The sequence below is a fragment of the Typha latifolia genome, chromosome 2 (genome assembly GCF_019914945.1).
Source record: "Typha latifolia isolate L0001 chromosome 2, TyphaL0001v2, whole genome shotgun sequence".
Taxonomy (NCBI): Eukaryota; Viridiplantae; Streptophyta; class Magnoliopsida; order Poales; family Typhaceae; genus Typha; species Typha latifolia.
In genome coordinates this window covers 15,636,458-15,664,087 of record NC_133087.1, presented here as the reverse complement: position 1 = coordinate 15,664,087, position 27,630 = coordinate 15,636,458, and the positions used below count along the sequence as shown (strand labels likewise).

Below are 27,630 nucleotides of genomic sequence, written 5' to 3'. Positions count from 1 at the left end.
TTTGAAAAAGATTTAGTGACAATTATAATATCATGAAAGCTTTCGGCAGCAATTATATAAAAACACTTTTTATTAAACAAGAGAAACACCTTATAAATCTAAAGATAATTCAAAGGCATTATTGTATTGTATCTTCTCTATAATGTAGTGTGTGGGAATGGAAAAAAAAAATGCAAAAAATAAAAATAAAACACACCCTATATAAGATAAGATATGCTATCACAACTATTTTCTCAAACCATCAAAGTTTGGTAACTATAATCACATAATAAGAAATATAAGTAGGCTTATTTCCTCTTCATAGAATAACAAACAAATTGACATGCACACGTACAAACATATAGCTGTGCTAACGCAGGCGAGTCATGACCCAAATCATGAGATTCGTGGCGTTAATGTGGAGGTGGATTCATGCATTTATTAATGTTTTCATTCGAACAAGGAAGCTAAAGAACGAAAATTAAGGAAATCCCATCACTGCCAGTGTTCCTGTCAGGCTCACTGTTCAGAGGGCATGGGAAACCCTAGCTTTAGAAAAGACACCACTGGGGCATATTTACTCGAGTTGGGTCAATAGGTTTAAGAAATATATATATATATATATTTTTTTTTTTTATCCAACAAAGAAAAAAAGTTTAAGATTTTAAACCAGAAGGAATGATAGGATGACAATGACAAGAGAAGATATTAATCATGACTGAGATTATGAATTCGTTTTACACTAGAGATATATAACGATTTGATATTTGATGAACTTTTTTATCGGACTTTTATATACATATGATCATCTGAGCTTGTGATTTGTTTTCTGTCAATATTAACACAGTCGTTCAAAATATATATTAACCTATAGTTTATGATTAATAAAAAAAAGAATAGAGGAGATCCAACTAGTCCATAGGAAGATAGAACTAAGAGAAAAATGGAAAGTAGAATAAAATGAGAAAGGAAAGCCAGGGTTTGAAAGGAGGCATGGCAGATAGTCCACCCTTGGTAGCAGGACAAGCAATTCTTTCCTCAAAAGGAATAGTAAAAGATAAACAGAAAAAGCATTTCATTGACTTCCCCCTCTCATCTAGCACTTGATGTGCATGTAGAAAGTAACTAAAAATTCCATACTTTTCTCACTGTCACATCATTAAGGAAGGAAAGCAAAGAAGACTCAAAACCCAATTCAAAAAAACTTGATGTATGATGTAAAGGCAAAATTCCAATGCATCATGATGATAGACAAGGAAGCAGCATACTCCTTTTTCTTTTCTTTTCTTTTTTCTTTTTTTGAAAAGAAAGCTTGTTCTTGTGCGACAATGTCAAACCATGCATAAAGTTGTAACAGCTAGAGATAGAGTAAGCTGAATCATAACATATTGATAGCCTTGAATCTCACCTTGAAGGTGCCATTCATGTTGGTTGTTGTTTGCATTTCTTGTTCCTTTTCTTTCATTTTTTCTTCCTTGGAGAGAATAGATTTGTCATGAGGGTTTTACAAAGAGAAGCCAACAGAGCTCTGTTGGCAGGATGCCCACCTCCATTTTGCATGCACTCAACCTTGGCTGAGATGAGATGGGTGAGAGAGTTGATTGGAGGTGGACAGAATGCCAAAAACCTCTGTGAGAGACTCTTTGGTAAACCCAGATGACACATAAGCTCACACTTTGTCTCCTACTTGACTCCTGAGTAGATGAACAAGAGGCAAATGGTATTTATAGAGAAAGGAGGAAGGATGAGAGAGAGAGAGAGAGAGAGAGAGAGAGAGAGAGAGAGAGAGAGGGAGTGATGTTGCATGGGTATTTAAAAAGCAAGGCAGAAAGGAGAGGAGTAGTAATGAATGGTGGGGGTGGAGAAGGGATTGTTTCTTCTTGTATTGTGTGTAATATGGTGGGAGTTAGGATTGCATAGGGCATTGAAGAGAGAGATAGAGTTTTCTTGCCTATAAATCCAATATCTTCAGAGAAGCAAATAACAGGAAAGGGAACAAAAAAATCCATGTTGTTTCTTCATTAATTTCTGTGGGCCGGCACAACCTCACAAGTCATACTAGTGTCTGCAGAGTAGTCATTGGATTGGGTGAGGCACTCTGAGTGACAAAAAGGAGTAGGTGCTGTTATATATTCTGTGTTTGATGGAAGTTATAACCTATTCAACTCTTAACCCAACTCTACCTGCTAATTCGTAGCCAGTAGAACAGATTGGACTTGCCATGCACCCAAAAAACAAAAGTATTTGCTTGACAAGAGAAGACTATTCCATGTTTTCTTTATTTTTTCATTAAAGCAAGCTTTTAGAACTTTCATCCACTTTATTCTAACTCCATGTCTTCAGCTTATTAGAATGTTTGATTATAGAATTTTGGTCTTCATAGTCCAGCAGCATTGACTGAAAAGGAGAACTATTTAAAAGAATAATTGGTTATAAAGAAAATAATGAACTACTGGAACCTTTTCATCACGATCCACTTTTAATACAGTTGTGGCATTTTAATAAAGAATAAGTAAATATATTTTATCTTTCTATATTTATGCGGCTCAAAATCATTTTACTTATCTGTACTTTAAAAAATCTCAAACTAATCAACATATATAACTAAAATGTTATCATTAGTTTTTCTATGAAAATTAACTGAGCGTCACCAAATGACCAAAATATTGTTCGTATTTGTTAGGCTTTTGAGATCATGATGCTAAATGACTAAAATAGGCATAATTTATATTATTGTCCTATAAATTGCACTATTATATGTGATATAACTACTAACTTTATAAAAATTTGGGTTTAATTATACGTCTGGTATAGTTGCCGCAACTTATAAACTTTTTCTTCATGTTATCATATGTCTAAGCTGTCTTCAGCTGAAGCTCTTTGTTCACAATAGTAATGACCTTAGAAGAACTACCCATAGCAATAAAAAAAGATGTTTGAAAAAAGACCATATAAATGAGAAAGTTAGAGGTATCTCTAAAAAAAAAAAAAAAAGAGAATGTCTCTTATTCTTTTAAGAGAAAATAACTTAGGAATAGAACATTTTTGACCCAAAAAAAAAAGGTAAAAAACTCTCTCTGGTAGGTTTTGGACAATATTTGAATGCGCTCAATTAAGTTTGATAAAAATAACTGTTGTTAGTAGGCGTACACGGAGAAAAAATAATTTTAGACATAAGTATAAATTGATAAAATATCTTTAACCATAATAAACACTATTAATCTTAAGAACTTATCAAGAAAGAGGCTCCACTTTCCAACTCTTTTTTAGCTACAGCTCTATAGTCTGTAACTAGGAATGCTAATTATCAGTCTTTCTGTTCCTTTGCATTAGTAGTCTAAGTATATATGCTACTTAATAAATACATATACAACATATTTCCCTTACATATGCACAACAAAATAACAAAGTAGAGTGCTACCTTGGAGACTGAAGCAAACAGTACTATGCACTCATTACTTCTGCCCATTCTGCAAATCTTTGTCATTTAATTTGAAAAGATGCAATATGATGACAAAGGCAGGTAGTAAATAATCTTATAAGTTCTTAAATGCATCGATTGAATACCACAGCAACAAAGTAGCCCATTCGCTATACTTCACTTTTTCAATTTGATGTTCAAATAGGACTCTCTTTAAATTCCTTTGTGGCCTTAATGAGAAATAAGAAAGAGGAAAGAGATAAACCCATAAAAGGGAACATAGCAGCAGGTCAGTTCCTTCACATTGTCTTCTGGTGCACCATCATTGATGATGCGCCTCTCAACCCCACCCTATCATCATCACTTATTCAGTTTTCACCAAGTTTTTCCTACCAGCTTTTCTCTTGCAGGTCTGAATCCTTCTATCTCATGCATTTTATTGCTTCAAATCATCCATATCAAACTCCACCAGTTCCACCAATGCTCAGTACCAGGATGTCTCTCGTTCACACTTCCACCCACTTTCATAGTCCAAGTATGGCCACAAACTTTCTGAAACATAGGTTAGAACTGCACATGTTTCATTTGACATGACAATACCTCTGCAGCTACAAGTGCCCTAAGTTTTTTTTTTTTATATAAAAAAAAAGGAAAAGAAAAAAACTTTAGAAGAATCTATGAGAGAAAAGAAAAGAAATCACAATGGAAGAACCATAAATAAGTATATGATCTACTGTAGCATGTTTAAGCAATAGCTTTTAGAGCAGAAAGACACAAGGGTTCAACAATTCAAGTTGCTCTTTTTCCAGTGAATAAAGTTGCTTACATTGACATACAACACCGAGGATAATAAGAGGCAAGCAGGCGTGACAAGTGGAGTAATTGCAATTGCCTCGGGGCACGGCGATTAAGACATATCTTCATGATGAGAATTTCTAAGAGCAAACATAACACTCCGTACGCTCAGATGTCATCAAAATGTTCATCACTTTAATGCTTTCTAAAAGCGGATGTGCGACATTAGAACCCACACATTGTGAGGTCAAACCAAAGTTTTATCACTGCCAAGGTAAAGTATGAGTGCTACGAAGACTGCCCTGTGTTTGATTCCTTGCAACCAGTGTGTAAGAAATTAATATATCAAATATAGATAAAACCACCAAAGTTAGTATCCAATGTCAAATGCATATTGGCTAAAGAAACGTGAATCAGGAAATGATTTAGCCACCAACTTACCTGATTGATGTAAGCAATTCGTTTTCACCCTTGCAGCCACAAGCTCAAATGTCATTACTCGGCAACCAAGGATTTCGTAGAGGATGTACAGACAGAGGAAACACTAATCAGTAGGTTTATTTAGCAGCAACGCAATCAAGAAAGCAAAAGCCTCTAGATCATCGTAGCTGATCAGGTGTACATACTTTTGAGTAAAAATTGGGGGAACAACTGATCACTTTCCATAAGGAGCTGAGCTATATGATAGGCACCAGATCTATAAAGATATGGTAAAATATAATTAAAGAACAACCAACAGCTGCGACAGAGATTGTCATTCAACGGCCATAAATTAGGCTAAATCTGAAAACAAAAACAAAAACAAATTCACTTCCACAGCAAAGATAAATATCTGCAGGGGATGAAATCTCAGAAATCACCCACATCCATATGCATCAATCCTCCATGTCTTCATCATCGCTCCCAACCTCACCTTCCAAAAGCCATTGCTCAAGCTCATCTAACTCATCCTCCTCATGTTTGTACCAGCCACAAGACGTATCCCAGAATACTGTTCCCAGTTCTTCACCACGGCATGCCACATGCAAGAACGGTCTGCTTCTTGCCAATGCATCCACCATATCCCTATTCAAGCTCCCTGTCACTCCAAGCCATCTCAACCTCGGGAAGTAAGGCTTCTTAAACCATCGGATTGCAAGTGGTGTAATACCACCGCAGTCGTAAAGATCCAACAACTGGAGACTACTTCCATGAGAACCACCATCAACTTGCATCGATGCTAAAGCCATGACTGATGTATCCCCTATGTGAGGACATTCTCGAATTCGAAGCTCGACGACTGGAACCCTGTTTCTTGCTAATGATAAGATACCAATGTCAGATAGATTGGGGAGTCTCGAGAGATCTAAGACTTGCAAGCTAAACTTAATAGAACCACTAAACAATGACGAGATGCAATTATCTGTCAGTCTTCTGCACCCTCTCAGAGACAAGGAGACGAGTGGACATCTCCCACGACCAAGGTAGGATAGTCCTATATCACTAATGTCAGTTCCATCCAATAATAATATCTGTAACTTCTGAAGGCAGCATAAAGCTCTTACAGCCTCATCGCCTAGCTTACGACAATCTCTTAGGTCAAGTACGTTGAGATCCTTATTAAATGACAACCCCTGAATTCCATAGTTGGTTAGGAGATGACACCACCTCAAACTGACATGTGTCATAGAAAGGGAAGTGGCATAGATGTCATGAAACACCAGATCAGTCAACTGGCTTCCATGGGACACCCTAAGCTTGCGAAGGCTTGAGCATGAGTGTATAATTGCCCTGAAACCGGTATCTGTAACACGACAGAAGCCACCAAGGCGAATACTCTCAAGTTTTGAGCAGGTATCCGCCATAAACAGGACTCCTTGATCATTCACTCGTCGGAAGTATGTGAATAAGAACTCTTGGCTTCGTACAAGGGAAATGTGCTTCAACTTCCCATGCGGGTTGATTTGCTGAAGACCAGCATTGGTTAGATCTGATGATGATATAGGTTCCATAATAGGCGCATCTTGAAGATCCAAATGTGTCAAAACTGGGAGGGCCTTTGATATAGAGCCAACCAAGTGATCTGTAATGTAGTCTACCGAGAGGCATAACTTCTGAAGGCTAGGAAAGACAGGTGGTATCACACAGTAAGAGGGCTGTTGTGACTCGGTTGCAGTACTCAGGAGTTTGATCAACATGGAATAAGGAATATAACCAATCTCAAGAGAAGAAAGTTTTCGTGAAGCAGCAGCCCAGATATGTCCGAATCTAGGATTATCAAAAGCTGAGACATCAAGCGCCAAGCTCAGACACTAGCAGAAGTTTAAGGTACATCAGAAATTCAGAGTGATAGTACCATTACACAAAAGTATCGACAGTTCAGTTATAATGTACTAAACTTGCAGTAGTGCAGATGGATAGCAAAATCAGTATTAATAGTAAAAAAATCACACCTCATTTGTTCAGAGAGCAACAAAAAACTGAAACCACCTTAGATATATTAAAATATCTCTAGAATGGCATAAGGAAAAAGAGTGGGCTTAACTTAATCTCAAATTGGCATTTGAAAAACCTCTCTTCTGCCCACTAACAAGCAGGCATTATAGGCCTTGACAAACTAAATGGATCTTGCGCCAAGTTATTCTTCCATATTACTTATTAAACACATCCTAGGACAGAAATTAAATACTCAGATAACTAAAATGATTTTCTTCCTCAAACAGCTTCCAAATATTAAACTTTCAAAGCAAGACATAGAAAGCTAATTAACAATACTAGGCTATCCCAAAAGCGACCCTGAGAGATTATATGTCCCACCCCGGACTAAACTGATTAGGAAACAAATCCTAACTAATTGTGATTTTGAAATTGTGTGGGTTACTTTTAAGATTTGGGGTATCACACTGCATATCAAATTTTCCTCTGGGAACACCTCATAAAATATGTAAAAGAGATTTATAAAATTTAATTCTCCAAATCTGGTTATCATTAATTATTATATGGTATAACTAGTAGCTCAATGCAGAAATTGAATAATTCTCCATCACTCTTTAATTATATCATCAAACTTCAACCAGAAGGTGCCATACATTAATCTCACGAGATGGATAACACCATTAGTTGGTTTGAAGAAAAGACATGATTAATTATCTTCTTTCCCTTTAATCCCTTCAAAGGAAGCCCAAAATGTTAAATCACATTTATAGTTGTGCCAAGCAAATCTAAAATCATTTACTGTTCAGCGTGTCTTGAAAGGCGGTTTTGTGGCCTATGGACTGCCTCACACTATGTGGTGGGGTGGCCACCCAAATACTGCAAACGCTTTTTGCCATAATGTTCTTCAATGCATGCATGTCCATGCATACGCGAAGGCATATAAGATAGAAGAAGACATCAGCAAGCTATGTGCATGAAGCAAGTTTGATGCTCGTGTAAGCACCAATCAAGCTTTCACCGATAACAAGTCATTAAATTAAAAATTATTGGCTATCATTTCACCAATAGAAATCAGAACATAGAATTATTTCTTTTCAGTGTGCCTGACTTCTATTCACTTCAATAAGGAAATTTTTTTGCTTCCCCCTCGATGGGAGTTTCCTTATTGACTCACTTTAGTTGAGGACTCCCTTCACTCAAACAAACCTACTCCCTTCGCTTAAACAAAACAACTCGTTGCAGCTCAAACACCTTACTCACTTTGATTGAGGCCTACCTCCGCTCATACAGTTTGACTCGCTCAGGTCAAGTCCCTTATTAGTAGCGCATTTATCTTTAAATAATGAGGAGTTTTTTAAAAAGAAAAATAGGAGAACATACTTACTATATTTTATGAAGCTGAGGCATTGCCCACTGGGAGGAAATAGAAAAGCAACTGTCACTTGCTACAAACCTCAAATGTTATTTATTCCGTCCAGATTTCTCACATAGATATTTTGAAATAAATAATATTTTAGACAATCATGTCGTATATTCATCCAACCTGTAGACATTATATTAGATGTTCTCTTGGCAGCTGTAGATATGATTTGTCAACTCAAATCAGAAAAATAATGGAAATCTAATTGAGACAGCCTGAAATTTAGGCTAAATGTAAAATGAGCTCTGGCGAAGCATAAGGCGACGGGAAGAAGCCCCCCAGCCCCAGCTGGGGGAGAAGACGTCCACCTCAGAAGAGCAACGGCGTCCAAACCAGCCAAAGAAAAGGAAGAACAACTGCCCCCAGGAAAAGAGCAAAGGCACCCCAGGTCCTGGGCTTCTGTTAGCGGCCAGCAACAGGCGGCCAAAGGACACTGAAGGGAGGATTCTGGCTGAAATACTTGCCAAACTGAAGCAACAAATGACTGACTGTGTCATTGTCGACCCAGAGGTGCTGGCAAGGTGCAGGGAAAAGTGGAAGCGAACCCTTTTTGGGAAGTTCCTAGGTAGAGGACTCCCTCTAGAAAGACTCAAAAGTATTCTAGCGAGACTATGGCAAGGCATATCAAGATTCTCCATCTCTGACATGGATAACGGATTCTATGCATTCCGGTTCGACAAAGACAAAGACATGGACTATGTGCTGAGAAACGGCCCATGGACGATCACCGGGAAAGTCTTGAAACTGATTCCATGGCAGAACAATTTCAGACCATCCTTAGCAGCGTTTGCTACTGCTCCAATCTAGGTTCAATTCCATGACCTCCCTAAGGAATATTGGGAGTTGGAAGCCCTCATCCAGGTTGCAGTTTATTTTGGAAAACCCCTTGGAGTGGATGAGACAACTATGGATCACACCAGAAGCCATTTCACTCGTGTATGCATAGAAATCGACCTCTCACAGCCGCTAAAAACAGCCGTATGGCTTGACCCACAAGAGGACGAGCTGGAACAGACGATCATCTACGAGAACATCCCAGCCATCTGTTACCAGTGTGGAAGAATAGGTCACAAAGAAGAGCTGTGCAAGGAGCCTAGCAAGGAAGAGGTCAAGAAGGATGAAGGTAACAGTCCAAAAGAAACAGAAGCGGCAGAAGCTAACTCAGTATATGGTCCATGACTAACAGTCCAAAGGAAGGCCAACAGGAGGCCGCAGGCAGAGCCACCAAAAGCTAAGGAGGCGGCGCATCCCGCCCTGGCTGCACCCAAACAGCACAGCCAACCAAGATCCAGGGGAGATCACACCTTAGCAAAAGGCAGTATGGTTGGCCACCTAGCTAGCATGCTCCGTCAACCTACCCAAAACACCACCAAGAGGTCATGAGGAAAGTACCTAACGGCAGCCCGCGAACAAACGGAAAGAGAACTGCCGTGCCGCTAACCCGTGAGTAGAGCAGCTCACACTCCAAAGAAGGAGCGGTACACCAAGGAGAGGATAGAGGTAAAGCCAAGGTAGGGGAGAACAACGCCTCACGCCATGGAAGCTCACAAAGAGTGGCGCCCAAGCAAGCATTCAAAGCCAGGAACGAGAGTGATATTGCACCAAGCACAGAAGCAACTGTCGCGGAGGAATCTACACCCGACACGTGGAATGCCCAATTAATAGGAAGCGACAGCAAAAGAGGAAGAAGCGCAGAGTGACATGCAGACGAGGTGACTACCCAAGCCAATCGAGTGGCTACCATAAATGGGATTGACATTTGCCTTGGCTTAGGCCATGCAGGGGCCGCCCACTCCGCGTACGTCAAAACCATTAGGAGACTGGCGCCTATGCCGAGTCTACGTCCACTTACCCGCCAGAGATCTACCAAGATGGAATGGCGAGCTTTAGGACCAAGCCAGAACCCTCCAAGGATCTCAGCTCTCAGGCGAGCCATGACGGATTGGTGTTGGCTGTCCGACAAGCACTCCTAGCAGCCCAGCAACAGGATGGTGAATGCAGCATGGACGAGGATGAGACCAACATGCAACTGGCCCAGGTGGTCCCGTCCATGGCCACGCATACAGAAGCTGTGTCCATGGAGACGGACGGCAACGCTGTCGAGCCTGCAGAAGGCATGGAAAGAGCACCTACCTCTAAGAGAGGAAGGTTGCACTAAGACCCCTCCACACCTTCAATAGTTTACTTATGAATAAAGCCTTGATATGGAACTGTAGGGGCGCCATGAAAAAAGAAGTTTTGGATAGATGTTGTGACCTCAACCGGAAGCACAGATGGAAATCCTGGTACTACTCAAAATCCATGTGGACTGGGCCAAGGCCGCAACGGTGGCTAAAGCGGTGGGGAGATGCTGGTCTTGGTTCTCCGTACCCGCGGTCGGAAGCTCTGGCGGGATCATCATAATGTGGAAGACCAAACTGGGGTGGGTAGATGTCCTAGCAACCTCACGCTACGCTGCCCATCTAGTTTTCACATCCCAGACAGGCAACACCACGCTCATGTCGGTGGTTTATGCAAGCAACAACCTAAGAGAACAACTATACCTATGGGACGAGCTCCTCCAGCTCGCCGTCATAGACATCCCTTGGGTGGTGGCAGGTGACTTTAATGCCTATCTCAGCACCAATGAGAAGAAGAGCTGCGGAACAATCGAGCTTGGGCCGAAGGGGAAAGCTTTTGCAGACTTCATCGAAGCAACTAGTTTATGCAACCTAGGCTTCGACGGGCTGCCCTACACCTAGTGCAATAACTAGGCAGGGAGCCGGCGCATCTAGGTGAGGCTGGACCGGGTGCTGGCAAACACCAGATGGCTAGGCATGCACCCCATGGCCAAAGTCAGGCATCTCGACCACTCAGCCTCCGACCATGCCCCACTGCTACTGTCGACCCCGAGGACAAACTCTCCAAAAGCGCTACCCTTCCGCTATGAATTGCTCTGGCTCGAATACAAGGAGTGAGCAAATAGCGAGGAAGTGTGGGCTGGAGGAAACCGAGGCAACCCCATGCACGCCTTCACACACAAGATCTGCCAACTCCAAGCAAAGATGAAGCGTTGGAGCCGGGTCGCAGTGGGTGACCTTGAAGCCAAACTAGCAGGATGTCGGCGAGAGTTAGACGAGTCCGAGCAACTGGAAGTAGCCGAGAATCTCCCCGAAGAAGGGCTCGGCAGGCTCGGCAGCCTCTATAACCACAAGTCTGCCCTCAGTAGGCAAATCAATATAAAATGGCTGCAGAAATCGAGACTCAATTGGGTGCAAGAAGGCGATCGGAACTCCAAATTCTTTCACCTCACGGCGACAATTTGCAAACACCGCAATAGGATCTCCGGCATCTTCCAAGATGACGGAAGGTGGGTCCAAAACAAAGAAGTGGAGGGGACCTTCCATGCCTTCTACAGCAAGCTCTGGGGCTCGGTTAGCAATAACGAAACACAACACCCCAGATGGCCACCCCTGCATAGGATATCGCCAGAAGAAGCAGAGAAGCTCATCAGCACCGTCACAATGGCAGAAATCAAAAAAGCATTGTGGAACCTCTCTCAGGGCAAAGCACCAGGTCCATACGGTCTGCAGGCGGAAGTATACATCAAATTTTGGGATGCCATGGGCAGCGGCCTTTGCGAAGCCATAAGTCACTTCTTCTGCCATGCCTCCATGCCCCACCACTGGGGCAGAACCCTAATGACCTTAATACCGAAAAAGGATAGCCCTACAATGGTAAAGGACTTCCGTCCAATCTCGCTGTGCAATGTCAACTACAAGATCATCTCTAAAATCTTAGTAGAACACATGAAAGCCCTCCTACCTCGGCTCGTCAGGCCGAAGCAAGCGACATTCATTGCCGGTAGAAGCATTTCAAAGACAACACTCTTGCGGCCCAGGATATCGCACACTCAATGCATAACAACAGAAGAGAGCCGTCGTTGCTGATGCTCAAACTCGACATGGAGAAAGCCTTCGACCGCATCAGCTGGGCTGCGGTACAACGACGCTGTCAAGAATGGGATTCCCCGAGTGGTGGTGCAACTGGATCATGGCGTGTGTTACCTCACCGAGGTTCGCTTTTCAGATCAACGGAACGTAGACAGAGTGGCTACTGCCACACCGAGGCCTTCGGCAGGGCGACCCACTATCGCTATACCTCTTCATATTGATTTCCCAAAATCTGACGAGTCTACTCAACGAGAAGACAGCATCTGGCCAGCTTTCTGGGTTCAGAGCGGGTGACGTCTAGCTAACCCATATGCTATATGCGGATGATCTACTAGTCACAGCCCAAGCTACGCCCCTCGCCGCGTCGGCGGTCCTCAACTGCCTGGAGGAGTACTCCCGGTTGACAAACCAGAAGGTCAACCTCGAAAAATCAGAGCTTTTCCTGCCGCAGTGGATCAATCCAGAAGAGAAGGAAGCAATCTACAACTCACTTGGATTAAGACCAGCCTGCATGCCTTTCAACTACCTAGGTGTCCAAATCTCGGGCCAACGCATCAAGGTGAGGGAACACAGCCACTTAGTCGACCGCGTTGCGAAGAAGCTAGCGAGCTAGAAAAGAGGAGTCCTCTCGATGGTCGACAGGCTCACGCTCATCAACGCCACTATGCTGGCGATACCCACGTACTGGATGGGTAGCACATGGCTGCCAGATTCAGTCCTGGAAGCCATTACCAAGAAAGCCCGAGCTTTCCTATGGGACAACGGCAGCAGACGCGGTATGCACCTCATCGGCTGGGATATAGCTACGAGCCTTAAGGAAGAAGGTGGCCTGGCCATAAGGAAGCTCAAGTTGGCACGTACGACACTCGTCGAGAAGCTGCTCTTCCAAGTGCTGAATCAAGCAGATAAGCCATGGGTTCGCATCCTAAAGACAAAATATAGTGTGCTAAACCCATGGGATCCGTACACGCCACCCAAGGCCTCCTGGGTATGGCGGGCCCTAATCGTGACTGCCATAACCATGCGAGAAGGCTACCGCAAGCTGGTGGGCAACGACCGATCAACGCGGGCTGCAGTAGACCCATGGGTCTCACCGATACCGTGGTCCCGGCAACCACGCTGCATGCATCCTTGTCTGTTGGACGAGAAGCTGATGGTGAGCGACCTAACCCCGGGGAAAGGCCGGCCAAGTGCAAGACTAGTGACCGATGCAGGGTTCGGACCTCGCCTTGAAATCACCATGGCCTTAAATATACCGACCACGAGCCCAGATAGATGGATCCGGTGGCCTCACCGGGAAGGAGAGCCACGAGCAAAGGCCATCTACACCTACCTTCAACCCTGTCGCCAGCCTAGATGGCAAGGTTGGCAAGTGCGTGGCAAGCTCTCGTTGGCGCTGCGAGTTCGCATGTTTACATGGAAGCTCTGCTAGGGCAGATTGCCCACCCGGGCCTATCTACATGTGCTCCGAATCAGGCCTGACGAGAATTGTGCCTTGTGTGCATCCATCCGGAAACCATCGACCACCTATTCTTCTCATGCAGATATGTGCTGGAGGTGTGGGCCCAGCTAGCAGGTGAACAGGGCTGGACATCCAATGAAGGGCGCCATGTAGGACCAAACTGGCTCTGCCAGGAATGGGATAGCGACGGCGCAAAGGACATTGCATGCAAGGCCCTCATCGCGGCAACCCTTTGGACGGTGTGGAAACAACAGAATGCTCAGGTCTTCCGAGGAGAAAACGACCAGGCGAGAATGGTGGTGCGCAAAGCGGTGCAACTCGCTCGGGACTACGCCAAACCAACCCGGCCAATGATCAAGCCTACTAGGCCAAGGAAAGCATGCTGGTTGGCCCCACCCCCCGGCTGGATCAAGGTGAACGTGGATGGCGCCTACTCACCGGGCGACTAGCGGGAGCTAGAGCCATGCTCAGGTCAGCAGATGGTGCACTCCTACAGGTAGCTTGGGAGTCCACGCTGGGAACTCGGCATTACTAGCCGAGGGCAGGGCCCTACAGCTCGGGTTGACCCTAGCTAAGGGGCAACGATTGGTGGAGGTAGAAACAGATTCACTAGAGCTGGTGTGGATCGTGAAGGCGATGCTCGGCTGCCCGTGGAAACTTCAAAACCTAGTTGTTGAGTGCAAATCCTTGCTCAGCTCTTTTCCAAACTATCGACTCATACATGTATATAGAGAAGTCAATCGTGCGGCTGACCGGGCGGCCAAACGGGGTAAGACTGCGTCTCAGGCCGTCTTATTAGGGCCGGAAGATCACATTCCCCCCCATCTTTGTAACTGCCTAAATTTTGATGCCTTAACCCCACCCGGGAGTTAAGCCAGCTAAATACAGCTCATATTTCAAAAAAAAAATCAGAAAAATAATGCTACTCTATAAACATTTTGAGGATCTGCAGGTGTCATTCTACATGATTAAATTGAAATGATTAGTCAAGCATATTGTGGTATACCTCTAATTGTGAACAGCCTTTAAGCAATTCCTCTAGATCAGAATAGCAGATTGAGAGACCTCTACGCTCAGCAAGAGAATTCACCGAAAGAGTCCTGTTATTTGATCAAATGAAAAAAAGGAGAATATAAATTATAGACAAGCAAGAAAGTCATCGCTATACATAAACTAAAGAAACAAGAAGTGATGCAAATGTAAATTTCTAGTGATGTTCCCTTTGTTATGCTTCAAGGAGGAAAAAGAATTAGCAAAAAAATAAAAATAAAATAAATAATAACCATGTTCATGTGCTGCTTTGTAACAATTAAGGGAAGCAGAAATCAGATCCACTCTTCTACCTAAGCAATAAGCTAAGATATCCTTGACTTTTACTTCCCGCGAAAGGAAGACAAGCAGCAAAGAACCAATCTATCATCTTTCCATGCAAAAGTTCACATTTTTCTCGAGAAAGATCGAATTCCGATCTTTACCTCAGATCTCGACAGTTGCCTCCCAAGTCAGCAAGAAGCCTCCCGCTCAAGTTCTCGCAGTTAAGGAGGCAAAGCTCGTGCAGCGACGGCCTCGCCAGGTACCGGATCGCCACATCGTCGAGGCGGCCGCAATCCAACCGCAGGCTTCGCATGTACGGATTCGGCGGCAACAACGGGCGCAGCAACTCCAGGGGCAGTGCGATCTCCTGAAACCCTAGATCGATCAAAGGAACGCCCAAAACGAACCGGAAGGGAAAATTTAGGGCATACAAGGAGGTGGAAGACGGGGAGGAACGAGAGGGTCTGGGTGGCGCAGGATCGGAGGGAGCGAGACGTGGCGGCGGCAGCGAGGAGGGAACGGAGGTCGAGCTTGGCGAGGACGGTGGCGAGGACGGTGGAGGGGAGGTGGTGGTCCAAAGCCGGCAACGGATCTGGGAATTCTCCTCCTCCGGTTCCGACTCCGACTACCCCGCCGGATTCCCCGCGAGCTCTGGAGCGGGACATGGCGCTGTCTTCGTCGGCCACCGTTGTGTGTGTGTGTGTAAGAGAGAGAGAGAGGGAGTGTTTTAGCGAAAGGAAGAGAGAGAGAGAGTCTTGTCGATTGTATATAACTCAAGTTGAATGAAATTAATACAGGCTAACCTACGTGGCATGTTCCCAATCGATATTCGATAGGCCATCTGCAAAACATGCAGAAACTTGGGGTTTAAATATCCTTAAAAGGACTCAACTATTGCCTATATTTTCATATTATACCCCTCATTTATATTTTTGACACTTTAAACCTTCAACTATCTAATATCTCTTACCCAGGCCCCTAATCTCGCCTAGATAAAAAAAAAGTATATTAAATAATTATTTTGCCTGCTATTAAATGAAGAGGGATCTATATATTTATCGACTTTCCAAAACAATAAATCGTAAAATTGATTACGTAACTGTAATATATTTTTTTTCAATAAAAGAATTAAAAGGACAACTAATGGAAGAGGCATTGAAAGGTTTTACATAGTTTTTCTAATTAATTAAACAACCTAAAGTCAACAAAAGATTTTTTTTAAAAAAATCAAAGATCTAGGTTTATTAATTCATATATAATGGCAGGGCCAGAAATTTTCCTGGGGCAATATTAATAATTCATGTGGGACCCATCTGCTATTGCAAATTTTTTTGTTAATTATTAAACAACTGGTGGGTATATAGACTAACATTAGCATGAGTCTCTTGAAAAAAAAAACAAAATAATGTTGATGACTAAGATTTTGTTTTTTAAATAATGGAAACATCTTTAATATGGGTACGTTATGTTGCCCAAATACATTTGGAGAAATTAGAGAGACAAGAGAGAGAGAGGAGTAGGTGGAGTAAATGGCGGCATGGGGGGGAATCTTAATTTCTCTCTGACCATCATGAGGAGGTGAGCATCTAAAAGTCTATGAAATGCTTCCATCTTCTTTGTGCTCTTTCTTTCTTTTGACGTTTACCAGTTCATCATTAATGTAGAGTTACTCCTCTCCAACTGCCCTTCTTGTCCTCTCTCTCTCTCTCTCTCTCTCTCTCTCTCTCTCTCTCTCTCTCTCTCTCTCTCTCTCTCTCTCTCTCTCTCTCTCTCTCTCTCTCTCTATATATATATATATATAGCTTGATTTGATGCAAATTACTTGAACATTAAAATGGAGATGAACAAAGAAACTAAGAGTTAGGACCAAATGGTTGACATCGTTAGTGGTTACATGCATATATCAAGTTTGACAGGATATGAGACTTGGTGTTTATGTAGAGGAAGTTTTGCTTAATTTGCTTTCACTGAGATCTTGAAGCAATATAATCTAGGCAAGTTTATGAGTAAAGGATCCTATTCTCCATGAGTGTATTGAACTTTGTTGCACCTTAGCTATAACCTTCTAGAGAAGTAAAAGATGAGTGTATATATATATGCAGAAATAATCAAACTAGTACCTTGATATTAGGCAGGCCCAAGGAGATCAAGAAGAAAGAATACTACCAAGATATTGGCACGGCTCAATCAGAAAATACTAAGCCTAGAGTCATCATCTTTAGACGATTCTTGGTAGTATTATCTGAGTGAGCCATACCAACATCATAGTAGCCGTTTCATTGTTTGCGGCGCTGCCTCTTTGATTTCTTCCTTTCTGACTGTAAAGAGAAGCCACCTAGAGAGGCAAAATAATATAGCATGCTTAAGTTCTCTATTCTCAATTGCAATCGAAGGAGAAGAAGATGAGAGAGAGAGACTTGTCTGTTTAGGTAGGGAAGTCTACAAGAGCTTAAAATATATTGATATTTGGATAGGCATTTAAAACCCCCGGCTACCAAACGAGAAGGACAGACAGCAAATTAATTAATCAATACATATATATATATATATATATATATTCTCTCTCTCTCTCTCTCTCTCTCTATATATATATATATATATAACAATGGAAGGCTGTACTTGTCACTGGATCAATACCAATACCTTTTGAGATTTAGAGATTTAGCTCGTTTAGAGAGAGAGAGAGAGAGAGAAAAGCTTCAATTGGTCTTTGGTACTCTAAATGCAAGGAAATGTTGTGATATAAATGGTTAAGTCCTATGAAAGCTTATACTTTAAAGGGAAGAAAGTTAGTTGTATGGTTGGTATGTATACTGAGTTCAAATCTAACTATTTGTCACTTATATACAAAAAGTTTCACACCTTAATAACATATATTTAACATGTGTTCTCTTTTTCTAATACAGCAAATATTCACATCTTTAATAGGATTTTTTTTTTCAAATTGGCCCTCAAACTTTAAATCCACCTGTCAATAGCATCATCAGATTATTACACTTCTGGCAATCAAGATTCCATGGTAGCTTCTGATCACCATCATCTATTATAGTTGAATATAAAATGGCATCACAGATAACAAACTTTTGGTTCTTATTACTTTACAGATTAGCCTAACATGCTCCCTTACCCTTAAAGATCTATTGTACTTCTTCAGAACTTTGTATATAACTATATATTTTAAATACTTCTCCCATAGTTCTTTGTTCTAATTAAGAATCCAATCATCTACCACAGTGCAAATGGACATAATCACAAAACAACAATAGCATCACACTTAAAACTTCTCTAGCACAACTAAGAATTACATTTGCAAACAATATTGCTTCTTTTAAGAAGATCTCTTTCCATAGCCTGCATTCCTCAATAGTGCTTCCTTGATCTCTTCAGAGCTTATGACTACCCTCTGTTCTTTGTCCTACAGCAGCACAAGTAAATGAGACTGTGACAAAGAGAGTAAGAAAAAAAGAAAAGAAAAGAAATCTAATGTTGTCTCTCTTACATCTGAGCTAGAGGCTTGCATGGAAAAATCAGAGAAGCAGCTCACAACACACTGCTGGATTTCCAACCCAAGAGCCTCCATAGTACTTACAGTTGACAGCAACAATTCTGGCGTAGCCGAACAGAAAATTTCTATCTCGGTATCGCCTTCTCTCCTCTCGACGTCGAACTATGGAGTGTGTTTGATGGGTTACACTCTCTCAAGTGCTATAAATGAATCCAATAATAGTGAGATGGTTTGCAGAGACATATATATTACCTTGTTACAGCTTCTCACCAACATCTCATTAGGCTTGATCACCTCTGGATTAGCTTTGATTTCCTCCTGCAGGCTTTTGATCCTTTCCATGAGCTCTTTGATGTAATCGATTGTGTCTCCAAGAATAGACGTTCTGTCCATCTACCAGTATTACAATATTTCTGTTAGTAAATCATCCACAACATATATATGAAACTAATGTTAGACAGTCACAAGGAGGGTACAAGTTATAGAAATTAGCAGCTTCGTTCTTCTATTATCGACCTCAAGTCAAAAGACAGAACAATGAGGATGCTGAATTACCCTGCTGATCTTAGGAACAATAGATCGAAGCATCGAGAGCCTATCATTGAGCCGCTGCCGCCTCCTCCTCTCCGCCATTAGATTCCTTGACGTTAGACATCCCTCGACCTTCTTGATGCCAGTGTTCTTTCTCTCAGAAGAACTCATACCACCAAAGGTCGCAGAAGTAGAAGACTGGATTCTACTTGTAAAAGGGAAGAAGACTTCACTCAGGCAGTCAAAGTTTGGCTGAGAAGAGAGATGTAGTCCTTCATGGAAGCAACCCAACTCCATCTTTTCTCCACTGCATAAGAAAAGGTCACTTGTTGCAGTTGGATTGTTGGTTTCCCATGAGATCTCACTCCTTAGAGCCAAGAGCTCATGTAACAGGCCTTCCTCATCAACCTCCATCTACTACTATCTCTTCCACACTTGTTGTTTCACAAAGAAGTTAATCAGTGGAAAAAAGAGATTGAGAGAGTGAACTATATATACATACATAAAGAACCCTTTTAGGGAACAGTTAATTGTTCCGTGTAATGAATGCTGATAAGGAGTATTAATTTAAACTCTTCATTTGGATGCACTATAACTTATAACAGTCTTCATTTACTCTAATATTTGGCACCAAAAAAAAAAAGAATATTCCTTTTAAATAGGTGATATGCAATTATTTTAGTCCCCCCTCTCACTCTCCTCCAGTTCTGTGAATTGTGTCCTTTCCTTTTCACCAAATCTCCAATCCCGATGCGTTTGGGGCCGCTTCGAGTTAGATAATGGCATAATGCAAGCTCCTTTGGCTTTGCCCCCCTTTGTTTATTACCTAAAATGCATTGTCACTATTATGAGCCTATTATTAATTTACTATTATTACTAGATAAGCTTATCTACATACTTCTCCAGTGGATAACAAGGAGGATCCCTATCAACCAACTCATCGAATAATTGGTAGCTCTGCTAAGCGTATACATGCTAAGGAAAACAAGAGAAATAGTTAAAATAAAGAGAAACAAATAAGCTTTAGCTGATGTAATAAAGATACCAATTGTCATTGCAAAAGTTCCTGCCATTTGAATTATTCCGAAAAGTTCAGGAATAAAAATGAACATTATTTACGTACATTACCGTCTTTCTACACGAAATATAAGACATGTATAGTTGTATACACCCAACAAATCCTAGTCGTAATTCATGGATAGCAGCATCATTATTCAAAACAGGTCTTGTGTTTGATGACATTAATAGAGATAATTCATGTAAATGGAATAAGATGTTCTACATCGTTAACTCATCAGGAAGTGGAGTAGGCTCTCCAAGAACATTGCCGCCGACATCAGGAAAGGTATGGAATCCGGGCAAAAGGCTGACATTACCAACAGCGTCCACGTTGATTGGGTATTTTAGAAGGTGGCCTTGCAAAGGGATCACCTCCGTCGTAGTGTATCTTGCCCAATTGTCCTCAGCTATCTGATTCACAAATTTTACGCACTCAAGAGAATCGGGTTCCTCGACTAACTGCGTGTCAACTTGCCCAAGATGCTCGGTCCATAGCGACCTCCTATACCCATAAACCTACAGGGATCTTGAGAGGTCATTTCAGAAAAAGAAAAATCTCTGATACTAGGTTAAATAGCTAGTTTGACTAAAAAATTTAAACTTTCAGGTAATAAACGTGCTTTATCATTACTCTTCTCCGAAGTGCGAAAATAGGATACATGCATCAATAAGGCATGGCTAATATAGTAATAGTTATGCACTACAAATAATACAATGAATTGAAGCAACAAAATTATAAAAGGAGAGACAAGAAAAAGTATTACAATAGATAAATAGTACGCCTGCCTTACAATACTATTACTAAAGTTGTGACAGCGCAAAGCATCTTGCAGCCATTTATATTAAGTAGCTAAATATTGAACCAATAGAAAATCTAAACCTAGAACTGGTTTTGGAGATAAGAGAGGAGGATATGAGAGTATTTTGGTGAATGTGTTTCATTAATTAGATAGAAGGGGGGTCTTGATCCTATTTATATAAAGTCACTATATATTTAAATAAATAAAAAAATATAACATAATAACTCTAGTATTCTTCTCAAACTTAAGATGAATTATAAACGGAGAGTTTGCTAACTGAATATTCAAAATGGAAAAGAGGAAGAGACTTTTTAAAGAATTCAGCAATTTGCTCCTGAGTGCTAAGGCAATGGAGAAAAATAATGTCAGCTCGATACTTTTGACGAGTGTAGTGCATATCAACCTCAATATGATTCGTCATCATATGAAAAACATAATTTTCTATGAGATTTTAGCACTATCATTGTCAACATGAAGATGAATTGGGAGGAGCAAAGAAACACTTATATCACTAAAAAGGCGACGGAGCTAAACAATCTTCTTAGTCATTGCACATATAGCACAGTACTCTAACTCAGTATATGAAAGAGACATAGCATTTTGTTTCTTTGGACGTAAGAAAATTATAAAAATTTAAGGACCAGATCTTAATTGATTTGGACGTAAGAAAATTATAAAAATTTAAGTGGTGGAAGCCTCACGAAATGGGTTTCTAATGATTTTAGTTTCACGTAAAAATTAGAAGTCGGAATGAAAAGATATAAATAAAATAATAGAGAAAGGTCGAACGGGACAGATTAAAAAAAATCGACGTTGCGGAGGTCGTCAGGGGTGGCCAGATAGCCATGGAATGGTGGTGGTTAATGGTATGAGTGGGTGGCTTGTGGAGATAGATGGTGACTAGGTTTGAAGATGGAAATAGGGTTTCTAATTTAGATCTACTCCTAGAAAAATAAACGGTTATGATTAACCTTCTTCTACTCCTAGATTATCTTACTATTACACCTAAGATAAACTCAAAACTAATATAATTTCTCAATGCTTGAATGTTTTGGTACTTAGATGAATAAACAAAAAAGCTCAGTCTTGAGACGCTGACTCGATACATAACCTAGAAACCAATATCATAAGTTTGAATGAGAGAGTAACATTTAAAACAATTTCTTGGAGGGCACATGCACCACACTTGCGCAACCTTCACCATCTCCTTTACAGTCGCACAGAGGCAGCCGTGATTTGTTCAGCCGACTCGATTGATTTCCAAGTCGAAATCGAAATCGAAACACTACCTATAAAAACACTAAATCCCTTCTTCTCAACTCACCTAACCCCCTTCTTTCCTCTCTTCTTCCTCTTCCTCTTTTTTTATTTACCATCAGAATCACCTTGTGGGATTGGACGGTCAGAGCATTGCCGGAGCAATCAAAAACCACGACTCTTCTCATAGGTTAGTCATCTCCCACCTCTCAAAGTTAATTAAAGTTAATAAGCTAGAAGAGAAATACCTAATTTGTGGAGTTGCGGCCACTAGTCATCTCCAACCCTTCAAAGTTAATTAAAGCCAGAAGAGAAATACCTAAATTGTGGGGTTGTGGCTTCGTCAGCAAATCACACTCGTGTTCGAAGCTTCAATTCAATGGCAATGCCATATGTACTCTCCCTTTGAGTCCTCGCGGCTCGAGTGGTTGTAGAGGCGAGCTCCATGGCCGTCGGCTATGGCGTGGTGATTGCCGGTGTCGATCGCTTGCCGTGGATGCCCCATAGGGTTGGCTTGGTCACAAGATGGTGAGGAGCCTGCGGTGTGATTGGTGGAACCCCACGGCAATGAATGGCCAATGGTCTCTCCCTCTCCTTCAATCCCTCTTCTTCTCTCTCTCATAGATCTCCTTAAGGAAAAGAGATGAGGTAAGGCACGGGTTCAACCCGAGCCAACTTAAGTTATTGCAAGTTCAGGTCTGGATTTTGAATCCATTAGACTTGACCCAATTAATTAGGCCGTAAGTCTCTATATTGGTGGGTTTGGGCCTTAAGACCAAACCATTTATTAGTTATTGTGTGGTATGTGGGCTAGCCATAGCTCATCCCAACCATTTGGGCTTGATCTAGCCTATTTGAATAATCTAATTGGTTTTAAACTTCAGAAAACATAATATTTGCTAAATTAAAATTATGTTATTTATTATTAAAAGTGGTGATTTTTAGCACGTGAATTTCAGTTGTTTCACCTAGACTTAGGTGAGTGGAATTCACTCACATATTTATCAGATAAGGCTTCGTATATCTAAAATATACTGAAGTACATGGTCGGTCGTGATTTCAATTTTGAGTCTTGACAAAGAGAGGGGTGACTAGACGAGCAATGGGGTGAGGTGATAGAAGGTGAAGCTAATCCAAGTAGTAAAATCTGTGAATCCGACTATGTATCACAATCCTCTGGATTGTAGATAGGGTCCTGCACAATACTTGTAGAAGAGAAAAAATATAGTATAACAAGAGCCAAAAAGCTGAGTAATAAATATAAGATAACCGAGAATAAGCCAAACATCATATAAAGTAAAATGACTCATGGGATCCATGATGGGGGTAATGCAACTAATGTGAGATAAGGTAATGATCTCATCAGTTGTGTGGACATAAAGATGAGCAAGAAGGGCGAGGGTGAGGCTAGTAAAAATGTGAGATGGGGTAATGGTCTCATCGGCTCCTTTGACCTTTCCTCTTCATTCTCATTTGACACATAGACCCTCTTAAATAGACTCATAGGATCCATCATTACTCATTTTGATATGATCAACCTACCTACTTCATTACTCATTTTCTTTTCCATCAATCACAAATTCCCAAACCACTTAACCCTCTTCCATCAATTACTTCATTACTCTCAAACACCTCCATACTCCATTACTCACTCTCTTCAAATAACCAAGTAAACAAGGGCAACAGTTAAAAAAAAGAGTGAACCCATTGATTCTTTTTCCTTTTGGTGGGTGGTGAAAGGTCATCTTCTCTTCTTCCATCGATCGGCTCCTTCGGTTGCTTCCTCCTCCCCCGTCCGCCCCTCTCTACCTCCATCGATAAGTCATCGTCACCTTTTCCTCTGTGGACCGCTCCTTCTCCATGGTCCTCCTCCTCCTACCTCCTCCTTCGGGTTCTTCCTCCTCCTCCATCGACAAGTCACAGCCGTCTCCTCTTCTTTTGGCTTCATTCGCCTTCTACAAGCCAACGTCCCCGTCCCCATCCCCGACACCGCTGCCTCCTCCTCTAATCAAGCTCGGGTCTAGCTCTAGCTCGAATCAAGCTCAGGCTCGATCTGACTCGACTTGAGCTCGACTTAAGTTAAGCTAAGCTGAGTCTAAATGTAACAACCCAAGTAGGGTTAAAAAAAAACCAACAACTAATGCTTGCTGGGCACGACACGACTGGCCACGCTGTGGCCGGCCTCGTGTCCAGTGTGGCGCGGTGGGGGTGCCACGCACCTCCACCGAGCCACTCTTCTCCACGCCGCGGCGACGTGTGGAGGTGGGACCCGACCCACCGGCCATTCCGCCGCTGCCGCGTGACCCGCTCTTCCTCTCTCTAATAATCTCTATCTCTCTCTCTCTTCCCCGCATTTTTTCTTTCTCTTTCTCTCTCTCCCTCTAGTCCGCAAACAATTACCGACCACTGGGAAGAGCCGCCGTTGGCCCTTCTGTCCGCCGGTGTCTCTCTCTCTCTCTCCTTCTCTCTCTCTCTCTCTCTCGCTCTTCCTCTTTGTCAGTTGCTATTCGAGACGCCGAAAGTTTGAGCCGCCGGCGAGAGGCCGACCGCTGAGTGGCCACCAGCGGCCGTACCCCTCCCCTGCGGCCCAACCCTCTTCCCAGCTTTCTCCTTCTTCTTCTTCTTCTTCTTCTTCTTCTTCTTCTTCTTCTTCTTCTTCTTCTCCTCCTCCTCCTCCTTCCCTTCTTTCCTCCTCTCGATTTGCATCCTGCAAGTGGTGCTGGGCTGAGCCCAGCACTGTGCATAGTTTATATATATATATATATATATATATGCATATTATTGATTTCTAACTATATTTGATTATGTTATAAATTATTCAATTAGTTTAGTTAATTTAATGTATTTGATTTATATGAATTAAATATAATTATATCATAGTTAGTAAATAATTCTAATTATATCATGTTTAGCAAAATACCTACAATATAAATTACTATTTTAATCCTAGGTAGGTAATATTAATTATTAGGGTTATGTACATATATTCTTACGTAATTATTTTCAGTAACTTAATTCTTATTTTCTTAATTATCAAGGAGAATAATAGGCAGATAATTATGTCTTAAATACTCTATTAAATAATATAATTATGGTTAATAAATAACAAACAAATATAGGAATGAAGAGTGCATAATTACAACAAGAAACTATCTTTTTGCCGAGTTAATTTTAATTAATAGAAAAACTGACATAATTTGTTATAAATAATTTCAGATCCCGACCCCCATGTTTAAGACCCCGTGGACTTAGCTATTGAGGCTTGATCGTTATCGTAGCAGCGTGAACAAGTGGTGGTTTGGTACTTGCAGTAGGGTGAGTAGTCTTATCCCTTAGACGCCTTTCTCAAATTATGTTATATTATATAGTATGTACATGCATATTTTGGCCTCCAGCATAATTATATGACTTTATCTAGAGATTATTACAGTCGAGCATATTTTTATCATGCATAGAATTATGTTGATCTTGGATATGAGTATGATGATGTAAATAGAGATGATTATACTGTTATGACTTTGTGTCGGAGTGGTTTCTAGTATGAGTGTGCATGTGATAGACTAGTAGGAGTATGCATGTGTTAGATACATAGTTGGGGTCTACATTGCATCATTTTTCTCTTGATTTCTGTTCCACCTAAATTTCTATTATGCATTGACTCGTTATCGTATTAGATATATACATGTGATTTGGCATTTAGAAAGAAAACATGAAATGTGATTGATAGGATAGTTGATAGAAAACGTGATGATACCCGACTAGGCGCTAGGGTTAGGGGTGTCTGGAGTGATGATTATGGTCGCTGATATGTGACATCTCGTGGCCCATGTCCGAGGTCAGTTGAGTCTGTGCACACAGACAATCGGACACATGTCGTTCGCTAAGGCATATGTGGTGAGTTATCCTCACGAGGTTTCTATTAACTATGTGGGTGCCCAGTCTGAATGGATGTTGATACCGTAGCGGGTGGCGGGGTATGATTATATTTGAGATACTCTTGCGAGTTGCAGAGTATGCTTTGAGCATTCGAACATGATATTGAGACCGGGTACTGGGTGGTGACTATGCACAATGGTCTAGTATGATGATATTATACCGAGATATCGGTGATGATTGTGATGTTGAGAAATGCATATGATTTCATTATCATTTAGTCACCGAATTATCAAGTGATCAATATGCATCATATATGATTGCATTTGATATCATAGCATGGTCATGATCGACATGCATCATGTGTCATATTTGAGAGAGAGTTGTGATGATAGTATAACATGAAAATTTGTTTATTCATTGTCGAGGATTATATATTTTTATCAGTTATGACATATTATCTACTTTTCATTTATATATTATTGGGGATACATTCATATACTCATTCATGACATGATGCTCTTGCTGATTTATATTATCCAATATTTGATTTATCCTCTGTTTAGCTTTACTGATTCGGGGTAAGGTCTATTCACTGAGTGAGGAGTAGAGTGTGGATTGTGTTATATGCCAGATGAGTTATCTTATTGATGTATTAGTGGACATCCTCCAAAGTGTGTATGTATCCTTGTCTTATATTTTAGCATGTAATTTTGTACTTGCATAATTATGTATATACCACTGTTGTGTATATGTAGTTGTGAAAAGCTCTTAATGATGTGTTGTGGCCTGTACGGGGCCCAAGTAGGATTATCTGTATACTGTTGATAGTTAGACTTAAGTTATTCTTAGTTAGATGTTGTGGATAAAATTATGATGTTGCTGCAGGTTTATTTGATTGTCAGTAACTAACCAAATGGTCAGGTGTTACGCACGTGCCGTGTAGGCTCGTGCCATGCACGTGTTTAGGATTCGGGTGTTACACTAAATATCAAACTAAGGCTTGAAACTAATTTCGAGTCGAGCCTAAGCTAGAGCCGGCTCGCTCAGGCTCGGGTCGTTTACACCCCTAAAAGTCACCATATATGTAAATGAATAAATAAAATATACATAACTCTAATTAATATAACATAAAATTATTCCTAGAATCAACTTATTCTATAAGGTATAAGGCAGAAGGTGAACTTTGGAGCTTCCATGATTTTGCAACTTCTTATCAATTTAATATTAGCTTAAAAATAATTATTGAAAGGCGGTTTTCGGCAGAGTCGACGAAGGCTGTGGAAAGAGATAAGTGTAGGAGAAAGGTAAGAAGATGTGGGATTTTAAGGGATAAAGTGGACAAGATCGAGTCGGCAATTTCTACATAGTCGAATGGGAAGGAAAAAAGAAAGGGAAGAGAATGGGTAATGTGGCACATAATGTGACATGGCATTCAAGATGAGATGGCATGGAAGAAACTTATATTTTTTAAGAGTTAAATACATTTTACCAATACATACTTTGGACAAAATTCACCTTACTCCATGAAGTTTGTTTTGCATCACTATGTTTTTGTACTGGTTTGAACAAAAATTAATTTATCCCTCTGAACTTTTATTTTATATCACTAAATCATTTTGAACTTTCTCTTCAGATACGAATCTATTTCATAGAGGTGCGATCATTTAAGTCATTGTAGAATCTCTGTTGATAGCGTTGCATTTATCATTCAGTCAAAACTGTAGGGAAAGACATAGTGATACAAAACAAAGTCCAGTAAGTATAAGTAATTTCTGTCCAAAATACAAGAGGTAAAATGTATTGAACCTAAATAGTTCCAAAATATGATTATTGCGTTAACTATTTTTAAAACTAATATTATCTC

General features: G+C 41.1%; 3 protein-coding genes across 11 annotated transcripts in view; all 3 read right to left on the bottom strand.

Moving 5' to 3' along the window:
* Positions 1-4,180: 4,180 nt before the first annotated feature.
* Positions 4,181-16,999, bottom strand: LOC140781045 (F-box/LRR-repeat protein 10). 3 transcript variants are annotated; one of them, XM_073126818.1, is made up of 5 exons: positions 15,170-15,460; positions 14,900-15,105; positions 14,431-14,524; positions 5,060-6,486; positions 4,878-4,978 (listed from the first exon to the last, which is right to left on the bottom strand). In XM_073126818.1, exons 1-4 carry the CDS (start codon positions 15,401-15,403, stop codon positions 5,071-5,073), a joined length of 1,950 nt encoding a protein of 649 aa, XP_072982919.1. In that variant the 5' UTR covers positions 15,404-15,460; the 3' UTR covers positions 4,878-4,978; positions 5,060-5,070. The 3 variants fall into 3 exon arrangements, with proteins under 3 accessions (XP_072982917.1, XP_072982920.1, XP_072982919.1); XM_073126816.1 differs by having other exon boundaries at positions 4,181-6,486; XM_073126819.1 differs by lacking the exons at positions 14,900-15,105; positions 15,170-15,460 and adding an exon at positions 16,859-16,999 and having other exon boundaries at positions 4,181-6,486.
* Positions 17,000-17,984: 985 nt separating this feature from the next.
* The window catches only part of LOC140781043 (phospholipase D delta-like), a 32,590-nt gene continuing 22,944 nt past the window's right edge, over positions 17,985-27,630 (bottom strand). For 3 of the 7 annotated variants that reach the window (XM_073126809.1, XM_073126810.1, XM_073126813.1), the window contains exons 10-14: positions 20,057-20,349; positions 18,799-19,208; positions 18,496-18,636; positions 18,238-18,405; positions 17,985-18,153 (exon numbers count right to left, since the gene is read on the bottom strand). In XM_073126809.1, the coding sequence (XP_072982910.1) occupies positions 19,178-19,208; positions 20,057-20,349 (324 nt within the window). In that variant the 3' untranslated portion in view covers positions 17,985-18,153; positions 18,238-18,405; positions 18,496-18,636; positions 18,799-19,177. Of the gene's footprint in view, positions 18,154-18,237; positions 18,406-18,495; positions 18,637-18,798; positions 19,209-19,828; positions 20,350-27,630 lie in introns of those variants that run through there. The other 4 variants (XM_073126811.1, XM_073126812.1, XM_073126814.1 and 1 more) reach the window with 2 other exon arrangements.
* Positions 18,067-19,071, bottom strand: LOC140781964 (transcription factor BHLH3-like). The gene is made up of 4 exons (XM_073128278.1): positions 18,799-19,071; positions 18,496-18,636; positions 18,238-18,405; positions 18,067-18,153 (listed from the first exon to the last, which is right to left on the bottom strand). Exons 1-4 carry the CDS (start codon positions 19,069-19,071, stop codon positions 18,067-18,069), a joined length of 669 nt encoding a protein of 222 aa, XP_072984379.1.